Source organism: Pangasianodon hypophthalmus, chromosome 10 (assembly GCF_027358585.1).
Source record: "Pangasianodon hypophthalmus isolate fPanHyp1 chromosome 10, fPanHyp1.pri, whole genome shotgun sequence".
Lineage (NCBI taxonomy): Eukaryota > Metazoa > Chordata > Actinopteri > Siluriformes > Pangasiidae > Pangasianodon > Pangasianodon hypophthalmus.
In genome coordinates, this window is record NC_069719.1 from 15,717,253 (window position 1) to 15,744,891 (window position 27,639).

The 27,639-nt window shown below is 40.0% G+C and overlaps 1 protein-coding gene across 4 annotated transcripts; it reads right to left on the bottom strand.

The window, feature by feature from the left end:
* On the bottom strand, window positions 1-27,639 carry tmem260 (transmembrane protein 260). 4 transcript variants are annotated; one of them, XM_053237676.1, is made up of 17 exons: window positions 26,930-27,035; window positions 21,612-21,643; window positions 21,016-21,202; window positions 19,662-19,813; window positions 10,760-10,937; window positions 10,551-10,664; window positions 9,919-10,098; window positions 8,169-8,209; window positions 6,660-6,746; window positions 6,313-6,421; window positions 5,948-6,120; window positions 4,189-4,360; window positions 3,936-4,075; window positions 2,713-2,889; window positions 1,639-1,692; window positions 1,411-1,495; window positions 1-874 (listed from the first exon to the last, which is right to left on the bottom strand). In XM_053237676.1, exons 3-17 carry the CDS (start codon window positions 21,046-21,048, stop codon window positions 602-604), a joined length of 1,968 nt encoding a protein of 655 aa, XP_053093651.1. In that variant the 5' UTR covers window positions 21,049-21,202; window positions 21,612-21,643; window positions 26,930-27,035; the 3' UTR covers window positions 1-601. The 4 variants fall into 4 exon arrangements, with proteins under 4 accessions (XP_053093651.1, XP_026790129.1, XP_053093652.1 ...); XM_026934328.3 differs by lacking the exon at window positions 21,016-21,202 and having other exon boundaries at window positions 26,930-27,635; XM_026934329.3 differs by lacking the exon at window positions 21,016-21,202 and having other exon boundaries at window positions 691-902; window positions 26,930-27,639.

The window sequence follows — 27,639 nt, forward strand, 5'->3', positions numbered from 1 at the left end:
TACACTGGTATAATATCAATTTATTTTGGTACAAAAATAACACACATTCAGAGTGAATTCAAACTGAAAACAAACATTATTTTTCAAAATGTTTTACCTCTACCTGGTCCACTTAATAGTATTTCATCTCACCTTACAAAATACCTCCCAGCATCTCAGACAGCAATGACAACAGTGCTCTATTAGAAAAATGTGTCTAATATTTTTCAAAAGTTATTACAACACCTACTGTGTGTTTGCAAAGCAAAAAAGATATTCCAAAAATGGTAAGATCATATGGCTTTTTAAGACAAGGTCTTTCATCAACACCTAACTGATGGTATCATCATATAGCCAAATAAAAGCAGGTAGCTCAGTTCATCTATTAAGTGCAACATCAGAACCAAAACAAACCATCATATACTGGCATCAATCGGCACCACTGACCTGTATGATTCTCACTGAAATTGGCTGGTTTGATCTTTCATTCTTTCTGCTTCTTTAACCTGTTTTTCACCGGCTTCTGCATCAGGAATTCCTTTCTTGCTGGAGTTCCTATTCCCTCAAACAGTACAGCTATATATGTTAAAGCGTGTTCACATTTTCTGAAGTTTCTGAAATTTCATAGTGGTCTATGTTGTGTTTTTCTGTGTGAGTCTCTGAGTTTGTCCCTCTCCTTGCTGAGGTGTGTGATGGCGGAACGGATGGCGCTGCTCTGAGGGTCCATGGGTTCTCTCTCAATATACCGGCTAAAGTGATGAATACCGTGGTTCAGAAGAGACTCTAGCCCATGACGTCCTCCTCCTAAACGGAGCAAGCGCTCAGCAGCCAAAGCCAGATTCTTATCCCAATTAGCAGGATAGTCGATCTGGGCACCCACAATTTGACAATAAATCTATAAATAAAAAAAGGGTAAAATGGTACTGTAGAAAAAAAAAAAGTAAAAATAGAGATTGCAAAAAAAAAAAAAAAAAAAGTCAGAGTCAGAGATGCTATCACAATCAAAAATGTTAGAAAAGCATAATTAGGTGGCCAAGTGATATTTACATATTACGTGACTCAATGTTGTATATATCAGTAAAAGACAATAAGTAGTGCTGTTTCTCTTGTTTTTGGATGTAATTATTTGGTGAATTCCAGAGGATCTTAAGTCTTGTGGACAGCAAAGTGCATAATGGCTTCCTTTTACACTTCCTGTTTTTAAACAAAAACCTGTCATAAATGGAAACCATTATGTATGTCCTCAACAAACAAGCAAATAACACTAAGTGTAACTAGAATGCATTTAGATACATAATGAGAAAAGTACATCAATGAATATGGTTAGAACGTAAAACAAATTAAGGACATTAAAATAAAATTAGGACATTAAAATCAATTCTTTATCAGCTATACTGGCTAAAACTAGCAGACCCACTCTGTCATACTCACATTGTAAGAGAGCTCATAGAGGTGAGCCTGACCCCCTCCCTCCATCCTCTCAGCAAGGTCAAAGAGGAAGAATGCCATTTTCATCCTATAAAATCAACCACAGAAATGGATGTCTGGTTCTTCTAGAAATTAGATTCTAATTCTGTGAACATGGCACACACTGAGATCAAGCATAATTGCCTGTGGCTTGCTGGACAATAAGATAACAGTGATAGTGGAAAGCGTTACCTGGCCTGCCACATTTCCTCATTGGCCACTCGCTCCCATGAGCCAGGAGGAAAGCTACAATGGAAGATCACAAAAAACAGCAATATTGGGATGTGTGAAAGTTGTGAGTATGAGTCCAGCTTTTTTTTTCTTCATTCTACTACCCCGCATATCCTTATATCTATACAGTACTTTCTTCACATCATAAAATTTTTTCCACATTATTTTACCCTAGTATGGAAAATAAATAAGACACCAAAGACAACTGTAATTCTTTCATATTATTTTACAAATGTAGTAAGTTTAGAGAATAAATACATTTTAAAAAGCACTGAGTATGTCAGTAGTATCAGGCTCTCATGTTCAAGTTTCTGTTGGCAGAAACAAGCAATCCAGAAGATCCTCGTAAAAACATGTGACAGCTGATATTCAGTGCCTGCGATCTTTAAAAGCACTCCCATGTGCTAAATGACCCACATATTTCTGCACTTCTTCCGTTCCATTTCATTGCGCATAACCATGCGGCCTCTCCTTCAAAGGAATATTTTAGCATGTGACTTCCCGGCTAATATTTGGCTGCCAGGCAGGGACAGACACGCTTGTAGCAGCCGAGAGGAGAGTAATGTCACACCATTCAACCCCGATTAGCTTGCTGAATACCAGGCAGGCACGCAGAGCCTCAGCGCCGAGGACTAGAACTAATTTCACTTTATACGCACGTATCGGCACGCTGCAGTTTAGAAAGTCATTAGGGTGGGGTCAGCAGACTAATAACGACTTTGAAGCTGGAGACGATGGATGCCTTCCCAGCAGGACCCCAGTGCAGTGGTTAAGTGGAGACTGAAGTGAGTGGAGAATGAAGTGAAAGATGCGGCTGGAAAAAATTATGGAGCTCAGTGCTGTATTGTGCTCTATAGATCTCAATTTAAGAGGAATCACTTTTAGAACATTTAGAAATGTATAAAAAAATATAGCATCAGATATATCATATATGAACGGTATGAGCTGGTACATAAAATTTCTAGGGAAACCATTAGCTGGTGAAAAGAGAATACACAGCAGATGCATCATGTGATAATGGAAAACGTAGTGTACCTGTTATGAGGCTCACTCCAGTTGTACAGATTCTGTGTGCGCTGTACCCACTCCACAGGGTGCAGGCGGCTTGTAAGGGGCATCAGCTGCTCACAGACCCCCCACGGCCACTGGGAGAAGGACTTCTCCCAACTTGGGTCTCCTTCCGACAGGCCAATACACAAAAACATAGGCCGGCTGCATGCAAGCACATACAGACACACAATTACACAACAGGTGAGATATAAGAGGCACATGACTCCAAGTCAAAGATTTTGTTATTCAGATTTTCGATAATTTGTTGTCTTGATGAGCCCACAAAAAAACTCTAATTGCCACCAACAAAGCAAAAGATATTATTATAACAATAATCCCATTCATTTATTCAAGGCTTTCCTTTAAAAGTCAGCCAATGTTAGATAATGTACAAGCACTGTTTTTTTAAAATCCTACGGCCTGTTCCTGCAGACCCTCTTGACCAATCCCACCATCCCTCTGCTATTTTTGTTTATATTTGCCTGCAATATGGTCCTACTACCCAAAATATAAAAAATAAAGTAAATAACCACAGTGACCCTGACCAGGAAAAAAAAGTTGCACAACACTGCACTAAACCCCCATGTTAATGAACGTGACTTTTCTTTGCCTTGCAAGCTTCATATCTGACAGCCCTCTCCCGTCTGCATGAGAGTGAAAAACATGCACTCCTGCAACATATTTTTTGTAGTCATGCGGGATCCTAGTCCTGATGCACACCTGTACTGCCAACCAACTGAACAACAATATCCTATGCTTAGAGCTGATCATCTGGAAGCAAATTATAGCAAGCCATGGACGATTTACACTGTCAGCTAAAATTCTCCATTTTAAATCTTTTTTTTTTTTTTGGTCACCTAGGACTAGGCATAGATTCTATTCAGGCAACTGTCATGCATTTCCCTTTTCTCCTTTTCCCTCTCAAGTCCCCAGGGTAGAGCCTACAGTGCCTAAAGCCCCAGGCTCCAGGCCTCTGGAAAGGAAATGCTGCCGTCTGGTGGAGGGAGGGGGTATTCACCTACCTCTTCTTCTGTGCTTTGTGCTATCCAATATCACATAATGAAATTAATCATAGGCATCATAACCTACATGGGCTATGTAACTGCTGTGTTTGAGCTCAAACATTATTTAGTCATTAAGACATAGCTGTAGTGATTTTGGGGAACATCATTGCAAAATGGTGAAGTGTCTGTGCATGTTAAACTCACTCTATATTGTGCTGGATAAACTGTTCGATGTTAAAGCTATTCTTCTGTTCAGTGTTAACCGGATCCCAAACTCGCCCAGGGAACTTTACGCCAGGAAGATGCTGTTGCAGCTTAGGCACATACCAGCTATAGGTCATCATCTGGAGAATCAACAGGAATGTGGCATGAAAACCTAAAAACTAAATCAGCATTAAACAGCATTAAACTTATAGCTCTAAATAGTATAGTACTAAAATGTTCTTTGCTGTAAAACCTCTTGGTCAATGAGGCTGAGGTCTGGCCGCAGGCCCTGGCAGTAGTGCAGGTAGCGGAGTGTGTTACCGGGAAGATCACCCCTGGTCAGCACCAGTGAGCTCTCTGGGAATGAGAAAATGAGCTCGCGGGCGAATCTCTCCACAACATCGTTCCTACTCTGATCAAACTCTCTGGAAGAAGTACACACATTTTATACACACTATTCAACACTTGAAAGTACTCAGAAAGCAGGCAGAATTTCAAGCTGCACTGAACTAGCACCATTTAAACAAACAAGGATGCTCAAGAACAACCACTAACTTATAAAGCAGAAGGTATGAAAAATTATTCATGATTACAAAAATGAGGTACACAGTACAGATAACTCTGTAGGCATTGAAGAGTACAGGAGATCCATGACACTATCACACCTCCAGCTGGTCTGCTGTCAGCTCCTCTCCCACACAGAGCCAGCGTGAGAGTGAATGAATGATGTTAAACTTTCTCAGATGATGCAGCTGAGCGCCTTGCCTCTGTAATCAGCCTCTGACAGGTGTGATGAGCGCCAACAAGTACATCCTTCCAAGCAGGCTGATCAAAGTGGCACGGTACGAGGCACCAAACCACACGGCTGTAATCTATGAGACTGCTGTGGCCAGTACGCCTAATCAACCACAGAGCACCGGCGCTTTAATCTGCATGACTAGCGTGGCCAGGACAGCATATCAAGCAGAGAGTGAAAAGAGATGGAATGTTATGAGTTTGGGAGCTTCTGATGTTTGATGAAGCATGGACGTGATGAATAATTAGGTGAGTGACTACCAAGTCCGAAGCACAGTGAAAACCTATGACCCTGGGAAACACAGTTGAAGGGAAAGGAATGGACATAACAACAAATACAGCATGAAAAAAATCGAGGATACAGTCCATTTAAAACATTGTGCAGACCTTTGCCTCTAAGGCATCATCTCTAATACTTCACCTCTGATATGTAAAAATACCAATACATATTTCAGCAGTGTCTTAACACCTATAGTCAGTTTCAGAACTATTGACTCCCTTCATGAAAATGAGCAAAAATGAACATATGCAATGAATGAAATTTCGAGCTCAAACAAATCCATGTAGCTTTATTTAAATTGAAATATTTTATTTAATATAAAAGGATTTCTTAAGTAGTATGTTTTTTTTTTCTTGACAACACTGTTTTCAAAGTTATCAACACCCTTTCTTATAATATTACGTGAAGCTTCACCTAGTCAGAATAGCAACACAGAACTTCACCCTGTAATGTCTAAAAAGGTTGGAGAATATATTCTTAGGTTCGTTCATCATGTGGACCACCGTTACTTAAACTTAGAAACGTTACTTAAAAAACGTTAGATTTTTAAGGAAAGATACATTTTTTAATTGTTTGAGTAAAAAATTTGAATCATTATGCCACCTCACAGCTCCCGGGTCCCCCTTCAATCCTGAGCTCAGGTTACTGTCTGTTTGGAGTTTTGCATGTTCTCTCAATGTCAGAGCGGGTTCTTCTGGGTTCCCTGGTTTCCTCTTACCTACTAAAAATATGCCGGTAAGTGGATTTGCTACACTAAATTGCCACAGTTTTCCACCACAACCCTGACAAGGATAATGCGGTTACTGAAGTTGAATGAATGAGTTAATTAATTTCTGCATTCTCTTGAAATGTACCAGTAATTCAGGAATTAACTGAATGTGGCTTTGTATAATGAGTTCATTCTCAGGCACACAAGCACACACACATGCATGTTCACCTTTGATTTAAGTGAATTGTGTGTGAGAGAAGTCCTGCAGTGATGAGCCAGGCTCCCACGTTCCACACCTTTCTCAGCCCCAGCCATCTCTCCAACAAACACACTGTCCAGTTCAGCCCCACACCAGCCAGAACACACACACCAGCATCAGCCTGTAGCCAGAACCGCTCCACCTACACACACATACACACACACAGCTTTCCTTCAACATTAGAAGCCTTCTTGCTCAGCAGACAAAAGTAAAAATAAATTAGTTGAAGTCTCAGTGTGTGAATCTTTCATGCAGTGTTGATATCACAGGTACCTCCGGTCCATGCATAACTGAAACTAATCATCTGTTTGTTACAGATACACTTGACACTCACGACTCCAAGCAGTAGGGGATTCTCAATGTCCAGGTTGGCTCTCCAGGCAAAGAACACAGAATAGACACTCACCATAACAGCAATCAGGCACACGAAAGCACACCATCTCCTGGGGGTGAAAATAGACGGTCATTATGCTGTAACGTACAGGAATGCTTTCCTGCGACACCAAATTCTCTGTCGGGTGTAATGGTGATGCATTCTTAAAAAGCAGAACACCTCACTTGTCAATTAAGCCATTCATCTACATCAGTTGTAAATATACCACACCAACTTTTGATGGAAACTTATTGAAAGCAGCAATTTCTATTTTCATTTCACAAGCAGACTTATCTGCTGAGACTTACCTATTACATAAAGCATTTAGCAGAGCCAATACAGCTAATACGAGCACAGGAACAGGCAGGTCAGCCATACAGTGATTACACTGAGCTCTGAAAGAAAACACATACGCAGCGATTAATGCACTTCGCTTATCTTCAGCAACTGTTTCATTCTTTTTTACCATTGTCAAGGTGAATCTGAACCCTATTCCAAAACACTAGTTCATTCATTCAGAAATCATCAGTAACGGCTCAATCCTGGACAGGGTGGTGGTGGATCTGGAGCCTTTGTGAAGCAGCAAAACTTCTTTAATGAGACACCAATCCATCATAGAGCACCATGCGAAACTGGTGTAAACACCACAAAACTGGGGAATTTTAGAGTAGCCAAGCCACCTGCTGGCATGTTTTTGGGAGGTGTAAGGAAACCAGAGAACACAGAAGGACCCAGACAGCCCATGAAAAGAAACTCCACACATACAGTAACCTGAGCTCAGGACTGAACCTGGGACTTTGGAGCTGTGAGGCAGCAACAATACCTACTGCTCCTCCATGCCCCCAAAATCACTAGATGCAAGGCAGAAATATTCAATCATTTAGTTAATACTCATGAATGTTTCTGCAATTTCTCTGTCTCTTTTCATAAGTCAATATGCAATTTCCAGCTTTCAAGTGATAGTAGCCTGACTTAATTCCACCATCTTCCCTAACCATTTTACAAACGTAATGAATGTAATGAATGAGAGACCCATGCACCTTCTACATCGTACTTCCAGGGAAATGTCATGGGAAAATAAATTTTAGGAATAAAGTGATTTTTGGTTGGGTTGGTTTCAATAAGTTTGAAAATCTCAAACAAATATTTACATTTAGGTTAATATTTGCCAAACAGAGGGGAGAAAGGAACACAACAAAGTACATGATGGAGCTCTACCACAGACCATCTCCAGATAAGAATATGACACTAACTGCCATCAGAGTAGCTCTTGGATGGCTATTTACAGTTGTATACATTTGTTTTTGGGTTAAATTCAGCTAAAACACAGCCCTAAATTTCCATTTAAAACAGAGACATTCTCACTACTTCCCTAAAAACGGTATCTCACAAAATAGGCTCAACTGTTTGGTCAATCATCTGGGATTAGATGATGAGGCACCCAGAAACTTTTAGCCCATGAGCTTGCTTTCTAAACTACCTAACTAGGTAATGTTAGTGATGAATTATTATTGTTGTATTACTGGGGTTATATTTTGTGTAAAGATGCTGACATGTTTCTAAGTAGTTTTTTTTGTTGCTTCTTTAGAATCTACACATTATTTTAATAGTTTAAAATTGTACTTTCATAGGTAATTTAAAATACATAATACCTGCCATTTAGTGCATTAAAAGAAAAAAGTGTCAAAACGTTCAATTGCTGAGATCAGAAGATGAAATTAAACTTTATGAACAGTATTACATGGAAATTAAAACATGCCTTCAACTCTATAGCAGTAATGACAGTATTGAGCTCATTCTGAAGCTGATATACTCACTGTAGCATCTTCATCAGGTTAACTTTACCCTCAGATTTTGCCTGAACAAAACATGAAAAACAAAGACAAAGAAAGAAAAACTGCATAAGAGTAAAACAGTGTAAATATTCTCCACAGTCAAGTGGTAGCTAAAATAATGCCAGCTTGCTGAACATACAGTGGATATAAAAAGTCTACACACCCCTGTTAAAATGCCAGGCTTCTGTGATGTAAAAAAATGAGACCAAGATAAATCATTTCAGAACTTTTTCCACCTTTAATGTGACCTATAACCTGTACAACTCAATTGAAAAACAAACTGAAATCTTTTAGGTTGGGCGAGTAAAAATAAAAAAACAAAATAATGTGGTTGCATAAGTGTGCACAACCTTAAACTAATACTTTGTTGAAGCACCTTTTGATTTTATTACAGCACCCAGTCTTTTTGAGTCCATCAGCATGACACATCTTGACTTGGCAATATTCGCCCACTCTTCATTGCAAAAACGCTCCAAATTTGTCAGACTGCAAGGGCATCTCCCGTGCACGGCCCTCTTCAGATCACCCCACAGATTTTTAATCGGATTCAGGTCTGGGCTCTGGCTGGGCCATTCCAAAACTTTAATCTTCTTCTGGTGAAGCCATTCTTTTGTTGATTTGGATGTATGCTTTGGGTCGTGGTCGTGCTGAAAGATGAAGTTCTTTTTCATCTTCAGCTTTCTAGCAGAAGCCTGAAGGTTTTGTGCCAGTATTGACTGGTATTTGGAACTGTTCATAATTTCCTCCACCTTGACTAAGGCCCCAGTTCCAGCTGAAGAAAAACAGCCCCAAAGCATGATGCTGCCACCACCATGCTTCACTGTGGGTATGGTGTTCTTCTGGTGATGTGCAGTGTTCTTTTTGCGCCAAACATACTTTATGGAATTATGGCCAGAAAGTTCAACCTTGGTTTCATCAGACCATAACACATTTTCAAATGTGTTTTTGCAAAATTTAGCCAGGCTTGGATGTTTTTCTTTGTAAGAAAAGGCTTCTGTCTTGCCACCCTACCCCATAGCCCAGACATATGAAGAATACGGGAGATTGTTGTCGCATGTACTACACAGCCAGTACTTGCCAGAAATTCCTGCAGCTCCTTTAATGTTGCTGTAGGCCTCTTGGCAGCCTCCCTGACTCCCTTTTCTTCTCGTTGTTTCATCAATTTTGGAAGGACGTCCAGTTCTTGGTAATGTCGCTGTTGCGCCACATTTTCTCCACTTGATGATGATGGTCTTCACTGTGTTCCATGGTATATCTAATGCCTTGGAAATTCTTTTGTACCATTCTCCTGACTGATATCTTTTAATAATCAGATCCCTCTGATGGTGTGGAAGCTTTCTGTGGACCATGGCTTTTGCTGTAAGACGCGACTAAGAAAATGTCAGGAAAAGCCTACTAGAACAGCTGAACTTTATTTGGGGTTAATCAGAGGCACTTTAAATGATGGCAGGTGTGTACTGACTCCATATTTAACATGAGTTTGGATGTGATTGCTTTATTCTGAACACAGCCACATCCCCAGTTATAAGAGGGTGTGCACACTTATGCAACCACATTATTTTGTTTTTTTGTTTTTACTCGCCCCTCCTAAAAGATTTCAGTTTGTTTTTCAGATGTACAGGTTATAGGTCATTTCTGTACTTTTTATACATCACCAGAAACCTGGCATTTTAACAGGGGTGTGTAGACTTTTTATATCCACTGTATATATATATTAAGTAAGAGTGTGTACCAGGCTGAAGGTGCCGTACTCAGCCCTGAGCAGGTGTGTAAGCAGGCCGCTGAGGGTCGTCTGGTCTCCCCAACTCCATCGAGCTTTGTTTAGGTATGAGGAAATTGGCAGGTAGAGATAGGGAAGAAATCCAGTGAGGAAACACACACCCAGAGATACTATGGCTGAAAAACACAACCCCTGGAAGAAGAAATATTCAGCTGTTTCAACAAACACATTACTTAAAAAAAATTCTTACATTTAAATAAGCAATGCATTTAAGAAATTATTAGCACATTTTAAGTTCACGACTACTGGAAGAGCTCTCGTTGCTGGATGAGTTCCCTTGAACTAATTTGCTTAAAAACACTGCAGATTGGCAGAATGTCCAATAATCTACAGAGCAGCCTGCCAGCTTCTAAACACTGTCAGCAGAGTACAAGCTATTTCAACACTCTGTTTAACTGGTTTGCAAAGCAGTTTACTTTGAAGGCTGAGTGCAAGAGCTAAGTATGTGGCTTTTATGCATATTTCTCTCTAATTTCTCTAAATTAAATTAAAATTTATAGAATATGCTTTAACATCACACTGTACAATATGCAGAATTTTAAACATACATATGGGTGCTAAAATACTGTGTACTTTGTACTCACTTTGTAAGTGTAGAGCTGGAGCAGAGACCAGGGTATGATGATGAGCACATACACAACCAGAGTGTGCTGGTTGCACAAACTCAATCCACAGCACAGCGCCCCCCACAGAGCAAACTAGAAAACAACAAACCATAATGACTAGTAATGACGCATCATGCACATCGCAAACATTGCATTGTGAGCTGTAATTGGGAAATTGTGTTTATTACCTTTTTCTTCTGGTCCACAGTCTCTGCATTATGGAAGCAGGCTGAGAGGGAGAAAAGGAACCCCACAAATAGGTTATTAAGTGAGAAGACTTCGGCCACTAGTGACCACTGCCAGACGAGTTTGGACAGAGCGAAGCTTCCACCTGCCAGCACAGCTCCCGGACCAGGCCCAGCCATTCTGAGTGAAGGAACACACTTTCAGTCACTGCACTCAGACAACTTTCTCTCCGGGATTACCACTAAGCTTCTGTTTTACTGCAGCTAATAAACAAAGCTACACATCCTTAATCCCCAACCTGGTGTGGATTACAGTCTGACTTTTGCACTACATGACAGTAATGGAGTGAGGTTACATTGGTGCCACTGTTGTTGGCATAAGGAGAAATAATCCATCAATCCCTTTAGAAAATACCAAAGTAAGACCATAGAAAAAATATACAGTGCCAAAAATGCATGCCTTATATTACATGAGAGTCTGGCACTTTGGCACATACTTATTCAACTTGAGTGTATATGCAGTAACCAGCAGCCATATGGTAGTGGACAGCCTGGTGCGGCAGCTGGTGGTCACGCTGGGGGTTTGACCCTCACCAAAAGGCCCAATATTAGCTGAAATTGAATAGCTCTGCACTATACTGTAATAGAATTTTTTTTCTTTGTCTAGTACATTAGTAGCAAAATTCACCACACATTTCATGACCGCATTCAGTACTAATAAAAACTGAATGGATATTATTGGCAAAAACAGAAGTCTTTGTACTTGAAGTACTTGAAAAAAAATACTGTAACAGTGTCGCTACACATATAAAAAACTGGCCATAGTTCAGCAACTGTTTTCCAGCTCAATCATTTTATTAATCAGCTTATCCAATCACATGCATTTATGTAAATTATTTAGCCAAAAACAGCTTATCAGACTACAGACTAGCTACAAGGTAAGAGAACTTAGGTTAGAAAGGGGAGAATCCTCAATGACGTTTATAGTTTTTTTTGTTTTTGTTTTTTTTGTTTCATTTTATTAACCCTCTCTGGCCTGATTAGTGAACCAACAACATGGCTTGTTTAAAGAAAAGTTGACAATGAAAACAGAATGTTTAAAACAATTGGACAGAGAAGTGTCCAATTATTCTCAGTGTCAGATTTAAAATAACTAAAAATAATTAAAATAACTAATAATAATTACAATAATTAAAATTAGTCCATGGCACTAGTAAAAAAGAGGTAACGTGAAGCACTACTACGGAACAAATATAACCACTTTGAATTTTCTTACTTATAGCCACAAATTAATCAATAGGGGTTAAGCAGTAAAAGGCCACTGGTGTCACCATTCAGTCATGTTAGTCACTGATTCAGACCTTTGTAAAGAACCGCAGTAGCCAAATTTAGTTGACTACCCCAGCCTTAATTAAAGCCTATTGTTTCTTACTGTTCAAGGCCTAAGCATAAAATAACAACACACCACTAGCCTCATCTCTTTAACAGTAATCAAGGCAAATTTGTGTTAATACCCAATGCTTATTAGTAAGACACACTGTGAGAGAGTGGAAGCACAGACAGCAAGGAGAATCAGAATGTGTGTAGAAGAGAGGAAACCAGAAGATAGGAACCAGACTGGATAGAAATGCAGTAGGAAAAGTTGAAAATGATGCCTGGAAGAGAGCTGGAGAGAGGGGGAAAAAAACCCAACTCTGTCTAGCACATTGGTTTGGAAAATTTTAGCGAGCTTGACAATTAAAGTTTGGGGGGGGGGGGGGGGGGGGGGGAGGGGGGGGGGGATAGTCAGGCGGTATGGCCCTCTCCTCATTGTACTGAGTGGCTTAGAGTCCTCATCAGCCTATCAGCTAAGTGACAGGCAGAGAGCTGCTCTATTCAGCAGCACAGATACACGCCGCGGGCCAAGCGGCTGCCAGGTCCCTCCTGACCCTGCAATCCCTTGCCGCTGACAGCTTCAAGCTCCATGGCAAATTAGGCGCTCTCACATTACAATCGCACAAGACAGATTCCATTAACGGTATCTGAAATTGAGTAGAGAGCAGGGCCCCCGCCTTATCAGACCTGACTCATAAGCAGCGGCAGCACTGCTGCAGCGCGCACGCTTAATCGCAAGCCATGATACCATTTAGACGTTTCCAGTGCCGTTTTGCCTGCCGCTGTGATAGTCGGCCACAAAAGAGCCTGATGAGACTTAGGCGAAGGGGAACAATGGAGCTTTCGCAGGGAAAGCAAAGTAAGTCTGGAAAAAAGAGAGAGAAGAGAAGGGTAAGGATGGAAAAAAGAAAAAATGGGGGGAGTGGAACTCTTTGACTGTTTTGTCTTCCTCCTCTTCCCCAACCTTATTTTCACAGTCATTTTATTTTTTTCGATTTCACAAAATATGGAGCATGTTTGGGTATGTGAATGTAAGTGCACTCAGGCTAATGGGGTGTCAGAGCATGAGTAGTATACTTGGTGATATCAGCTACTTAGTAGTCAACACAGACAGAAGAGTGAGGAGTAACCACAAGCACTTTGGTTAAGGTGCAGACCCCCCACACCTTCAAATCTACCCCCCTGTGTGTCAATTAACCCCAGCACACTCTGGAAACAGGGGGCTACAGCAGGAATTCCATCCAGTGGCAGGTGCCCTCAGTGTGAAACATCACATCCAGCCTTATTTAAACCTCCACCAAACATCAGCAGCTGAGGTTGACAGGAGTGCTCAGCTGTATTCACTCCCCTCTTTAAATCTCTATCCCTCTAATGACGCTTGACATCTCTCTATTTACGAGTGTCAGTTTGTCTAAGGGAAGGTGTTTGATGAGCTGCGTGCTGCATGTCTCTCATTTCTGTACTTGCAGGACCACCCGGGTCTCTCCTACTCCCTTCTCCATCTCTGTCTGCTTCTCTCTCTCGGCTCTGTGATAAGAGAGAATGAGTGACAGTCCAGTGCAGCATCAGAGGAATATTTGCTTTTATCTCGGTGTGCTGTCTGAGATGCTGCTGTGTGCACTTCTGCAGTTCTGCACCTCATCTTTTCAGCATGTCAACAAAAATAAACACTCACTCATGCAGAAGTAGTTATACATACTATACACATCATATTCTTGAACACACCTTTTCATATAGACCATCAACATGAGGATTAATCAGCTGTTCTCTAAATCAACTACATAATGGAAAGGTATAATAAAAACTCTAATGTATTTTTAACTCTCAAATGAAGAGAGTGTCCCTGAAAATTTATTTTAGATTGTTATGATATTTAATGTTAACTTGAGTTAACTTCTTAAACTTTCAACTTATCATTTAACTGTTCACCTTAAAGCATATGGAGCGTATATTAAAAGTTGAGTTACATATAGTATAGTTTGAAATTGCATGCAGACATAACTACAGATTTAAACTCCATTTAAAAGTTGTGCAAGAGTTATGCATGTGGGACAATGTTTGCTTAAGCATAGCATAGCATGAATGGTTCATCAGCTTGTCCTTCAACCTGTGGGCATACTTTCTGTACAGGAGAATGATTCGAATTAACAAAAACATTGGCATTATTTTTTATTACTTTGACAACTCAAAATAGCAAATTTAAAGTGACCTCGACTGTGCTCACAATTAATTGTCAGTGTGTGATCTTAAAAACAAACAAAAAAACAAAATAAAAAAATACAAAAAATACAAAACAATAGGATGTGCTGGATCAAGTGCCATTTCATAAGCTGCTGAATAATGAAGGTAGAAAATATATCGTTAAATTAAATCACATTTGCAGTGTTTAATGAGATAAATATAATTAGGACTATTCATGCAGCAATATACTGCTGATATACTAGACTAATATTAGATGTTTATTTCAATGCTTGCTATTTTCTCATTCACAACATTGTATTGGTGTTTTTTATGTTCCATTTTTAATTGTCTCTTGACTTGTTACATTGCATTACATCCTTCTTCAGTCTGCACTTTCTATCCCTGATTTTTTCAGACTTACAGGCAAGTCTTTGGTGTTTAAAGGTGCTGGTCTTGATACTACTGAAAAAACATATCTCAAATGCTTCTACTCAAGAAAACCTGGCAACCCTGGAGGTGTGAACTACATGCAGGTAATTTGCAAATGGCGCACACTGATAAGCAAAAACTGACTTAAGCAATTGAATAATCCTTCTATGAAAATGCATAATTTTCCTTGGACTTAGGTCACCAACTCTGAATACAGCCCTTTACTCAGTAACTACTATGAATTAGTAACTACAGTGAAACTAATAAGAAAGAAACAAAGAATGTAAGTCTGGACCCCAGAACAGCTCTTGAGGTTTAAGGGGTTAAATATTAGATGTGATATAAACGGTGAATAATTAGTCATCATCAGTTAATTCAAGGGGCTATATATTTGATGAAGGTTGGTTCATTATGACGGATTTGAGTGTTTATTCTGAAATGTAACTCCACATATTACAAAACATGCACTGGGGCAGAAAATACTATATTACAGTATATGACTGATCACATTTTACCACTAATTTGAAAGTACTTGTTGCACAAGAACTGATATTAATTTTATATCTTGCAAAAACACTAAAACTTACAGTATGTGAACGGTGTCTATGAGAAGAGCTTAGGGGTGTTTAAAGGTTGAAAGGCTGAAAGGACATTATAGAGCATTCTGCACAGTGCGTGTTAAAAATTAATCATTCCCCAAACAATACGGACAGTAAAACAATTTCCCGCAGCAAGCCATCTTTAATCCCCTAACTACCCACACCATGTGGACAAACAGACTCTAAGTGTGTATGTCATTCAGCAATTTCTTCCACCATCATTATTGCAGCAAAGTCATTAGGCATCCATGGTTCTGAATTATGCACAGTTGTATAGACTGTATTAATTTTGAACATATGGTAATAGGCAAACACTGATCCTCTCCTTGCTTGGTGACTGCTATTAGGAAGTGCCTGTGGAGATGGAGAAATGTAATATGGATGTAATACCGACTTCCAGTGTAGCAGACACAATCTTGGGCCTCCAGGCAAAGAGAAATTAGAGTAATTGTATAATACTGTAAAATAACTGTATTTCCCCTTATTCTGAACCGAATAATCAGAGGAAAAGACTTCTTTATTAAATATCTGTTAAGGAGTATTACTGCATGTATGTCAAATGAAGCATTGGTCATGCTGGGGGTGGCCATTTATCAGCAGTGTCTCACTGTGTGATATAACACCGGGCATGGCTTACCGTTAGGATAAGGCAAACATTTAACAAAAATGTATCCTTCTATTCAACATTTGGTATGTGCTAATAAGACAATCCTTCCCAAAAGAAACACAGTTGGGAATACATAATAATGTTTTCCAAATCTAAAGCATTTTAACATTTCTAATTGCTTGAAATCACTCTTATATGCAACAGTAACACAGTCTGATTTAAAAAGCCGATAGAGAAGCATGCAAGACTGGGTGAATGTGGCGGCTATGATGTGGAGAGCAGAGTTACAGCCATATGGTGAAGGCCCCTAGAAAAACAAAAACGCAGTAAGACAGGTGGGCTCTGGAGCGCAGCCAGCTGTGAAATCAGCTGCTGTACTCAGGACTGGTCCAGCCTGATCTTGGCAGGTGTGTACCATCGCATGTGTGGAAGAGAGAGGCTTGGGCAAACAAGCAGCAGGGAGGATGGGTGGAGTCCCTTTTAGACCACATGGCTGATTGTGTTATGTAATGAAGTTCTCAGGAAGGTGTGGAAAATGCTGAGTGATTGTTGTTTACTGTTGTAATATGCATTGATTCATAGGATTTGTATGAATTCAAGTGGTGACGATATGTGCAAGTTATTAAACAGTACACAAACTTCAAAAAACTATTTTAAAATGAAATTATATCTCATTTAATGTTAAAATCTGCATGAGGTTTCACCTGTTCTTCCTGTGCTCACGCGGGTTTCCTCCAGGTTCTCTGGTTTCCTTCCACTGTCCAAAAAAAGGCAGATAGATTACACTAGTCTACTACTGAAGAATTTTGTGCCAGTAGAGAAGCAATTCCAGCCAGAGACATTAATCAGGATGTCTGTGTGATTGTTTGATCAATCAATGCCCCTCACTATATTTAACTTCACCCGTACCTCCCAGTTCTGCTCACATGGTGCCAGGACAAGAAGACTAACCAAATCAGCACAAGTGATTAAGTGTGGCATGGCTTCCTTGGTGGTGGAAATAGTCTACATAAATGAAGGTTACTAGATATTAGAAGGTAAACTGTCTGTTATCAGAAACCTGACTTGAAGGTTTGCTTTAAGGCAAAAATATCCTCAGAAGACTTTTCAGAAGCTAAATTTTATTTATTTATTTATTTATTTTTAAATCAACAAGCACAAAACAAATAAAATCTAAATTATTATTTTAGTGAGTGGAAAATAGTTCTCATGAATTACGAGTTCAAAGATCTCAAATAGCTGTATATTCCATAAAGGTTTAAAAGCAACATTCAACAATTACTGTTATAACTGAGGCCGGCCTTCCTCAAAGGCTCATCAAGCACCAGTGTGGAAACATAATAAGACATTCAATTTGGCTATCAACCATGTGGTTTAGAAAAGTGTTTCAGTAATTGACAAATCAAAGGGAGGCCAAGTGATGGGTTTGAGAAGCGGGTAACTCAGTTTTTGAAAGGCAATGGCTTCCAAACCCATCAGTATACACAGACATCCACCTCATTTGACTTGGAACATCAAAGACTCATGATGCTGAGGATCTTCCAGTTCATTTGAAAAAAAAATAATAATGAAGAGGAAATTTGGCTAATGTGGTATTGGTTAGTTACTCCAAACTATATGATTACTTAACTCACACTCTCAGCTAGAGTCTCTATATAAACTTAAATGCAATGCTTTCCCTAAATTTTGCTAATCAAATATGAAAAATGAGCACACTAATGCAGAACACTTTTTGGTCAATGGTACCTCGATGGGACTCACAGTTTTGTACAGATGACAAGAATGTTTCTGGAGATCTTACTGACTCACATGTTATTTAAATAACACACAAATTATATGTGCAAGCCCAACCCTAAGATGACAAAGCGCACATGGGCGCAATGGAATGAAGCGGCGCAAGGTGCCAGGGTGGCAGTCCGGGGACAGGCCTGCCCGGTAGTGCTCCTGCTAGGTGTGGTATTCCATTTCAGCTCTCCCACCAGGCATAGAGTGTATACCTGAAGACCCCAATGCCAATCCAGAAGGGCATCCCAGACAGTGCCGGAAGCTCTGAAGCCCCAAAATGTCTCCCCCTCCCAGCCCTGGCATCTCACGCTTGCCAGCTACAGCTCTCAGCCCAGTAGATGAGCATGAGGCCAAAACCACAAACCATTAAAACCTATTATACGCTCAGTTGAAAATATAGATTGTATACTGACACATAAGATCTAAGAGGGCTTTTGCACTGGAATGTGTGGCACCAATGTAATCTGTTCTGCATCTTTGTTTGTGTGTGTGTGTGTGTGTGTGTGTGTGTGTATCCCCCATCAGCTGCAGGGATGTAGGGATGTGGAAGCCCAGGATATGGGTAATGACTTTTTAGTCTCTTAATCCAAAATTGGATCTAAATCCTTTCTGGATTAAGAGTAGGAGCTGCATTTTACATGTGGCCTCAGGGCAAATCTTTGGTCAGCTTGGTTCACAATCTCTACTGATGTGGCTCCTCTGACCTCAGGCAAGTCGTACAATATTTACGTCATTAAGGAAGTCCTGCACAGCAATGGAATGTATTAATATGTGTAGATGTAAACATGGAAACATAGTTTGGTAGGATTTCTCTGCTTTTTAACATTTTAAATAGAAAGGCAACATACTGAACATAGTTTATTGGCAATAACAACACTTCCATGCTGCAGTTTTTGTTTGCTTGGTGTTGGCTATAAATACTAGGGATGCACTGATACTGGTACTAACGTCAGGTACTGGTCCTCACATTTCTTTTTTAAAAAAAAAAAACCACTCTGACATCAGGTGACAATATGTGTATGTAGAGATGACATAGATCCAATACCCAGTATCTGTACTGAGTTGATACAAAAATGGTGGATCAGATCCTGTAACAAAGGGCAATGACTGGATTTCAACTATGAAGTGCCTCAGTTTATTAAAAAAAGAAAAAGAAAAAAAAAAAAACAAAAAAAAAAACACCTAATATATGCCTAGTATACACTGTTGTGCTAATGAACAGATGACACAAAATGAGAGCAATTTTGATGTATTTCAGGGTTAATGACAGCAATCAAAGTAAAGCAGACTGCAAACTGTACTCTGTGAAAATATCAAGAGGAGATACTACAGCATCTTCCTACTATACAAGCAACCTTAACTTAAAGATAAAACCCAGCATGAGGAGTTCACTGCTAGCAGCACACAGCAGCAACTGACTCTACAATAAACGTTGGCTGGGCAAAAACAAATGTCTACAGTCAATGCTAGATGAGTAAAATAACAACCAACAGCCAAGATAAAAATGGAATTTAATTAGAGCTCTACAGAAAAGCTTTTCTCATGTGAAACCAAACCCAACAGTTAAATAATTAACGCTATATAAAGAATGAGCCTAGCAGCCTAAGTACATAAATACGCCTGTGCACACTTTCATGGCCACTGTTTATACTGAGAAAATACAAACAGAGCCAAATATCATGTTCTATGATGTCCCTGGTTTATTAATACTAAGGAGGTTACTCATTTCGGTATCAGTACTGATGAGTAACAAAAAAAACATGTATTCGCACTCAGTCTGAAAAAAATGGTACTGATGCATACCTAATAAATAGCATGCAGAAGCACTGCCCCTTCATATTCCTTTTTTCAATGCATAAAGGCTTGATCAGACAGAAAGCTGTATTACAGTAACTTCAGCCACTTACACTCTCAGGTGAGAGGCTCCTACCTGCAGACAGTGTAGCATAGCGCCCCGCTAGCCATGGCCCCCAGCACAGCACACAGCACATTGACGGCATGTGCAGGAGAAGTGGCAGGAAGCAGACGGAGGGTCAGCGAGGCCAGCATGGTAAAGAGAGGATATCCAGGGGGATGGGCCACCTGAGAGAAGACAACATTCAGAAAACTGACATACTGCAACAAAGAAAACAGTGTAGGATCAAAGTGACCTGATCTAGCCACCCCTCCTTCTTTCATCCTCTTCCTCCTCTCTACTCAAGGACGGCCTCTGTTTTATTAGTTATGGTTTCTCTGCATCAATCTCTCACACACACATACACACACAGACACATACACATCTCCTCCTGATAACCCTCCAAAGCCCTGATCTCCTGTCTCGTTGCATTCCCAGCAATTAGGCACTAAGTCCCCTCAGGAGCGATAAGGGCTGAGCTATTAAAGGCTGCCGCTCTCCTACTGGCCCGATAACACACACAGGCATGGCAGAGACACACAGCACACTCTACAGTAAGGGGATTTCTGAGAGATGAGAGAATGAAAGAGAGCACGAGAGCACTGTTTGAAGATACAAAAATCCTTAAGAAAAGTGGGGCTAATATGTGTGATGTGTGATGGCAGCTTGGGCCAGGTACAACTGACCAAAATTTATATGCGTTTGATTAAACACAGCATTATATACACAAAAAGAAAATATTGTCTTTATATTGCTACACATCGTAATCGTGAAATGCATTGCAACATTTGCATTAAAGCTTTGTATTAAAGTAAAGTGGTGTAGTTGTGATGGAAAAAACAATAGGTTTTTCCATTATGCCAGTGACATTATTAAAGAACACATGCACAGAAAGACATTATTAAGACATTATTAATCAACACACGCCTCTGAGAATTGGTCAGGCTGCTAATGGAGCATAATAAACAAATGTGTTCTGTTAGAGGGCTTATTTGCATTATTGCTGCTGGAATATGAACACTGCAAAGATCTTGAGATAATTATTGACAATGTTATATAGTGACAAGGGACAGGAAGAAAAAATATATTTGAGGGACGTATTTATGTGGGATAGATGTAAGCATAGAGCAAGAGAGTGTGTGAGGGAAACAGAGGGCACAGAAAGGACAGAAGAAGCAGAGACAGTATGGCAAACAGATGGTAGGGTCAGGAAGGGCACCCTGCAGTGCCAACAAGGTGATCATGAGGTGGAAATAGAGGTGTGTGTGTGTGTGTGTGTATGGTGATATCATTCAGGCATGCGTGTTAGTAGAGTGTATGGTAAGGAAGGAGGTAGGAGAGGTGGAATTGTGCCTGTGTGTGTGGTACACTACAGAAGTGTAGAACACACAGGTCGAGAGCTGGGATGGAGTGAAGCGGGCATGCCTCAGGGAGCTTAAAGGAGTAGATCCAGTGCTCGAGGGAGGAGGAGTAGTGTAGAGCCAGCGGCCTGCTGCCCGGAGAGAGCGATCCAGCCTGAGGCCACACGGACAGAGGGAGCGAGGGATTACTGGCACACTGACACTGCCACAGCCTCCCTAAAAGGATCACGGCAGCGTAATAAACTTTATTAAATAATAAAACTTATTATAACTGTTAACCCGATTTGGTTCATTCTTCGTGGCTTACACAAGCACACACATGCATGCACAAAAAGCAGAGGGGTTGAGAATAATGAGCCTTATACTATACGTAAAGCAAAGCCTACAAAAGCCATTGCCTTGCCATTCAGTCTAATTGGATTTGAAGAACGGGGTTGCAAATTATAGCATTCTCTACTCCTAACTTAGTAAAAGAAGTACATAAAAAGGAAATGATGAAAAAAACTTGTAGCCTGCAAAGTAAATTAATCAACCATTTTTTTCTCCCAACATACTTAATTAAACTTCCTTAATGCTTCTAAGAGTTAATGAGTGAATTGATTAAACAATAACGGCTAATGCTTACCCCCAGCTCACAAGCAGCGGTGATCAACTCTCCTGTGGTAGAAATAACAGAGAGGGAAATTAATGTAAACCCAATAATTATTATTAAGAGACAAGTCAGCTCCCGAAAGTTTTCCCAAATCAAATACTCGCACTGGGGTTTTGCATTAATTTGCCCGGATCAAAACCTGCAAATCTTCCCAGTGTGACATTTCATAAGCGGCACGCTCATTCTCTTCCATCGTGTGATGCTCCCCTGATCCCCAGGCAGTGCACACACACACACATACAGAGGCAAACGCATTCAGTCTCTCCACAGTCCCCATTCGTAGACAGAACGCTCTCATATTCAGAGTCACTCATACACTCTCTCTAGGCACATGTCTCCTCAATCATCCAGTAATGTATACATCATCCCACATCCATTCTCTCCCACAGGTCTTTATGCAGTGCCACACACAGAACACACACCACAACAACCAATATTTTAAAGCCTTTAACATCCTCAGCCCTATGCCTGATTGTAATTTACTTTCTTTTTCCTGGGTCTGTATAAAAGACATACACACAAGAAAGTATCACAGTCTCAAACAGGACAAATGACCAACGTATAAACTAAAACATTGATGCTGAGGTGCAGTGACAAATGAACTTGTTTGTAGTTTATAATTAACACCAAACTCTGCCATCTATTGGACAGAGCAGGAGGTGTTTTAAGAAAATGTGTTTGGATATTGCACATATGTTCTGATGAACCCCAAGCACTGTGTGTTTGACATAGCTACTGGTTACCAGTGCAGATCAGATGAAAAAACATTGCAGTCATTCATAAAAGGCTTTAACTATGAACCTGATGATGTACATTGTGCTAAATTTAACTCTCACGTTTTTGAGTACACATTGAGGTTTTTATCTAGAGAACAATCAGGATGACAAGTAATTAACTAAACCTGAGCTTAATTTAGCATAGAAATACTAACTTGAACACAGTCTAAATAGGAATTAATTGCAAAGACTCTTCAGCAAACTGAAATTTCCAAAAATGTGTCTGCTTGCAAGGGAGAGAAGGCTAAACAAAAGCAGTTTATTAATAAACATTTTAATTAATCAAATAATATATATAATATAATAAATAATATATATACATATATTTTTCATTTATATTCTTGAGCCCTTTTAATAATTTTTTTCTGTGCAGGATGTCTTACAGGTATCTTAAGAGATTTTATTTTCCACTTCAAATGCAATTAATTTAATACAATGTTTTCAATTATATAAGAATATCTAAAAAAATAAATAAATAAATAAAAATTGTCTACTTATGTTATTCTACATCAAGAAGAATAAACACAACTAAATTTTTTTTTCAGACATATTAAATTGAATTTCCCAAATCAGTCCCTCTGTGTGTGCTAATGCTAGCCTCAATTCCACACACTGCCTTGTCTTGTGCAAGTGAGGCTGTTTTATCTAGTGTGTGATATGTCAAATCTTTTCAAAACATATGCAATCACATAAGGAAAAAACATGACAATAGATCATGAAACTGATAACCCTAAATTAATAAGACAGTGTAAATTTGAATTTATGACTAATTTCATAGTAAGGACTTTTACTTAATTTCAGATCAAAGAAGACTTTAAGGACGCAAGGACACCATGGCTGTTTGCAAACAGAGGGAAATTCAAAATATGGCAAAAATCTGAGAAATGCTGTCTGATGCAACACACTAACCACTGGAAAATCCCATAAACTGTGTTTGCTGATGCAACCCTAAATGCTCAGTGAATTGCTGAAATTCTGAAATTGGCAGTTCCAACATTTCAGTGAAGCATGGCTGTTTTGCTGTCATGTCAGAGCTCCTCTATCTGTGAGTACAGGCTCCTGACTCTTCAGTACTGGAATTTTCTTTGCTTTCACTGTTTGATTTAACACACCCATGAACTCATACAGACCAAATCACACATGGTGAGGTCAAGCCCACAACATCGCCAAGGACATGGCTCTCTCTTTAATCAAATTTTGTTACGTTATATACAAAGACAGATATAGTTATCTCTCATTTTTATTCATGCAATGCTGTGTTAGGGCAAAAATCTATGCCAGCTAGTGGAGAGCAAGGTGGGGAGACATACAGCGAAAGAGGAGCAGCAGCAGAAGGAGCCAAGTGTCTTTGTGACAGTAGAGCACTGGGCATCCAAAGCAGTCTTTCTCCCCCTTAATCTCCATCATTTCCACAATCAAATTCCTAGACAACAGTAGTCCCGTGGGGAACTTGCTTAGCCTCTCCAGGGCGTAGCACACCTAAAGGGATTAGGAGTGCGAGACGGAGACCTGGAAATATTCTGCAGAGCATTCAGCTGGCTCTATCACACCCATATCATGCACTGTTTCTGTGCACCATGCTCAGGGATTGGGTTTTTCCACCTCCAAAAAGCCAGCGTGGACTGGAAGCAAGGAAGAAGTTACCAGGGCAAAAAAGCAGATATTTTTCCAGTCTTATTTTAGACATTTTTCTGTATTTACACTGCAAGCCTGACATTTGCCAGGTGGTTTAAAATCCTCACAAATAGCAACACAAATACACTATATTGCCAAAAGGATTTGGACACCTGACCAGCCACACCCAAATATGCTTTTTGAACATCCCATTCCAGATTTAGTCCCCCTTTTGCTGTTATAATCACCTCCACTATTCTGGGAAGACTCTCCTGGGAAGGAGTTTGGAACACAGCTGTGGGGATTTCGGCCACAAGAGCATTAGTGAGGTCAGACATTGATGTTGGCCGAGAAGGCCTGGTGCACCATCCACACTCCAACTCATCCCTATGGGGTTGAGGTTAGGGCTCTGTGCAGGCTACTGATTTTGTTCAACATCAGCCTTGACAAACCATGTCTCTTTGGATCTCGCTTTGGACACAGGCATCGTGATGCTGGAACACATTTGAGCCCTTAGTTCTAGTGAAGGGAAATCGTAATGCTACAGCATACAAAAGACATTCTAGACAGTTGTGTGCTTTCAACACCACAGTCAGAGCTTTGCTCAGCCCAGTGTCGGCTAGCTAACATTAAGCAACCAGTTCATTCTCTAGGTTAAGTGCTGTTTATGATACGGCTGAATGAGCACAGTTACACCACGGCACTGCTGCTTGATCGGGCAGTCACAATGAGAGCTAACCAGCTGCTGGTAACTAAAAAAAAGCTCTGTTTGAAGGGGAAATACAAGAGAGAAAATGTACCAAACCTTAGCTAGCTCATTAAAATACAAGATGTAGTTGAAGAGAAAAAGGCTGCCTAGCTATAATATCACTGCTGCTTGAGGCCAGAACTGCAGGCTGAATGTATGGGCTTTCCCCAAGGCTCTGCACATATCATTACAGATATTGATTGGTGCTGTATGTTATGGATAAAAAGAGCGAATATATTGAGCAGTGTCACAATAATGATATGCCCTGGTGAACTGGTGAACATGTGATATGCATTTGTTTGACCCTTTCTGATTCATGCCGATGCCACAGTTTATCATCCAAACTGAGGTGGTTTGTTCAAATTCTCATTTGCATATTGCAGGCAATATTAGTATTGCAAATGATGTACTGTACAGTCCTAAAAGTAATGTGGTAGTGCTCAATCTCATATTCTTTTATTCAGCACATTAAACCACGCATTCCCCACGCTGGCCCTGGAGTAACCCCTGTTATGCACATTTTAGCCTTTTACATGCTCCCAACACGCCTAACTCAATTGATCAGCTAATTAAGATTCAAGATTCAAGAGGTTTATTGTCATATGCACAATGAAAACACAACGGTTTTGACCATACAATGAAATTCTTACTTTGCACATCTATCTAAAAAAAAAAAAAAAAACAGTAACAGTCCATCCTGAGTTGAAGTGGGGGTGATAGAGCGAGAGTTGCCAACTAAGTGACTTTTTAGACCCCTCTGGTAACATTATTTAAAAAAAAAAAAAAAAAAAAAAAAAAAAAAGAGCATAGTGACAAACCTAGCAACTTTTTTGAGCAGAGATCTGGCTCTCCACAGCTGCTGGTTATACAAGCCTGAAGAGCAGGTTCAGTCGACTCACCACCACTGCGTAAAGCCTGACTCTGCATCCATGCTGTTGTATGTAGTTTGTCTCTTGTGGGTGTGTAGCAACTGCTACTGTTGTCGCTTGTGGGTGTGCACTGTCCAGAAACGGTAGTAAACAAAATGTATAGTCTACAACCAATGACTGTACATATAGGTGGATGTTGTAACAGGGGTTTAAAAGTGAAGCCAAAATGTCTCTGAGCCCCACTAGTGGCTGGCTACAGTACAGTTTTTAACTCCACCTATACCCTTGCTAGTATATGTAACTATTAAAAGTTACGTCATATTCTTACACTTTTAAGTTACATTCACATCACAAGTTACATCTCAACAAATTATCTTCAGGAATATTGTTCTCTCATTATTACAAGCTCAGCTGGCCTTGCTATCTCACCAAATATATGTGTTATGACAAATGCATTTTACAAGAGTTATTTGATGATATTTTAAAGGGCATGGTTGATGAGGTGACTGATAGTTTGGGACATGACAGTCAAGTCTCATGAACTCACACAAACCAACACAACATCTGAAGCTCTTGACAGTTTTGTAGCAAAAGCATGTCTTGTCCTGCTGTAAACTTTTCTAATAGAGCCTCAGCGGAGAGCTCTTTGCAGTTTTTCTTGGTATGTTGCTCATTTTAATGTGTAAGCAAGCTTGGTGTACTGATATTATAACTAGCAAACCAACACGAGTGAGTGCAGTCATTTCATAAACCAGGTCTGCTAATACTAGCTAAATTTCATAAGAATTTACACTTAATGATTTCATCACTGATCACTGTTGTTCGTCCCACCTGTTCATCTCTAAGAAATGTGATAATCTATTCTCACATAATTTTCTATTTTGATAAAACACAACTCTATTCTATGGGTCTTCAAAAAATTATTCATGAATCAATTAATATGCAAATTAGTTTGTAGCGTCAAATGGGGATTTCTAGCCATGCAATCTCCTTTAAAGGGCTGCCAACACTGGTCAAAGCAGGGAAAACACTAAAATGCCTAGGCCATGGGGTACTCCAGAAGCAGGACTGGGAATATTACGCATTAAGCTATCATATGCTCACGGTAACACTAACACTAACACACACACACACACACACACACACACACACACACACAGAGAGAGAGAGAGAGAGAGAGAGAGAGAGAGAGAGAGAGAGAGAGAGAGAGAGAGAGAGAGAGAAACAGACAGAGAAGCTGATTGGCTGCGTGTGATCTAAACAAAGGCACGCGCAGTAGATTACCTGAGTCTCCACCAGCGACAGAGCGCGGGATGTGGTGCAAGTACAGCGCGAGAACACACGCTACCGTCGCTCCTGTTAAAGTCCAACACGTTTTTTTCGCATTCATTTCACACCACCTGACCTAGTGTTCCTCGCTTACACTACTGTGTATGGACTTAATGGCCTGGCTGGGATGGCTTCGGGAAATGTTGTCTCCTCGGCTTCTGAGTTACTGCCGGTTCCGGAGAATTCGGTTTCCCCGCCAGTGCGCATGTGCGAAAAATCATGACGTCACCTGCTGCTGCACTTAGCTGCTTGTATATGCTCAGTCCGCGCGTGTTTACAGCGTCATTATTTTCTGTTAATCAGGGTAAAGTCAAATTCACGTTGCTTATAAAATAGCTTGTAATTAAATCACATGTTTTAAAGTATAGAGTATATTGTAGCCAGAGGTTTTATTGCTCCATCGTTAGTCGGATAAACCTGCTAATTCACAACTTGGCTAAACGTTGGCTTGTTAAAAGTAGCTCAACATGTACACCCTACAAAAAAAAAAAAAAAAAAAAACGCAAAAACTCTACATTTTGTGCACTAATTCCCAGATGTTCATTACTGACAACATTAAAAGATGTGTACATTCGTGCTTTGTCGGTGGATAGCGCAGGTCCACAAACTGTTTTGCGCTGTGAAGACATTTCAAAATAAAGGTCACGTATTTCAATGCCACACTA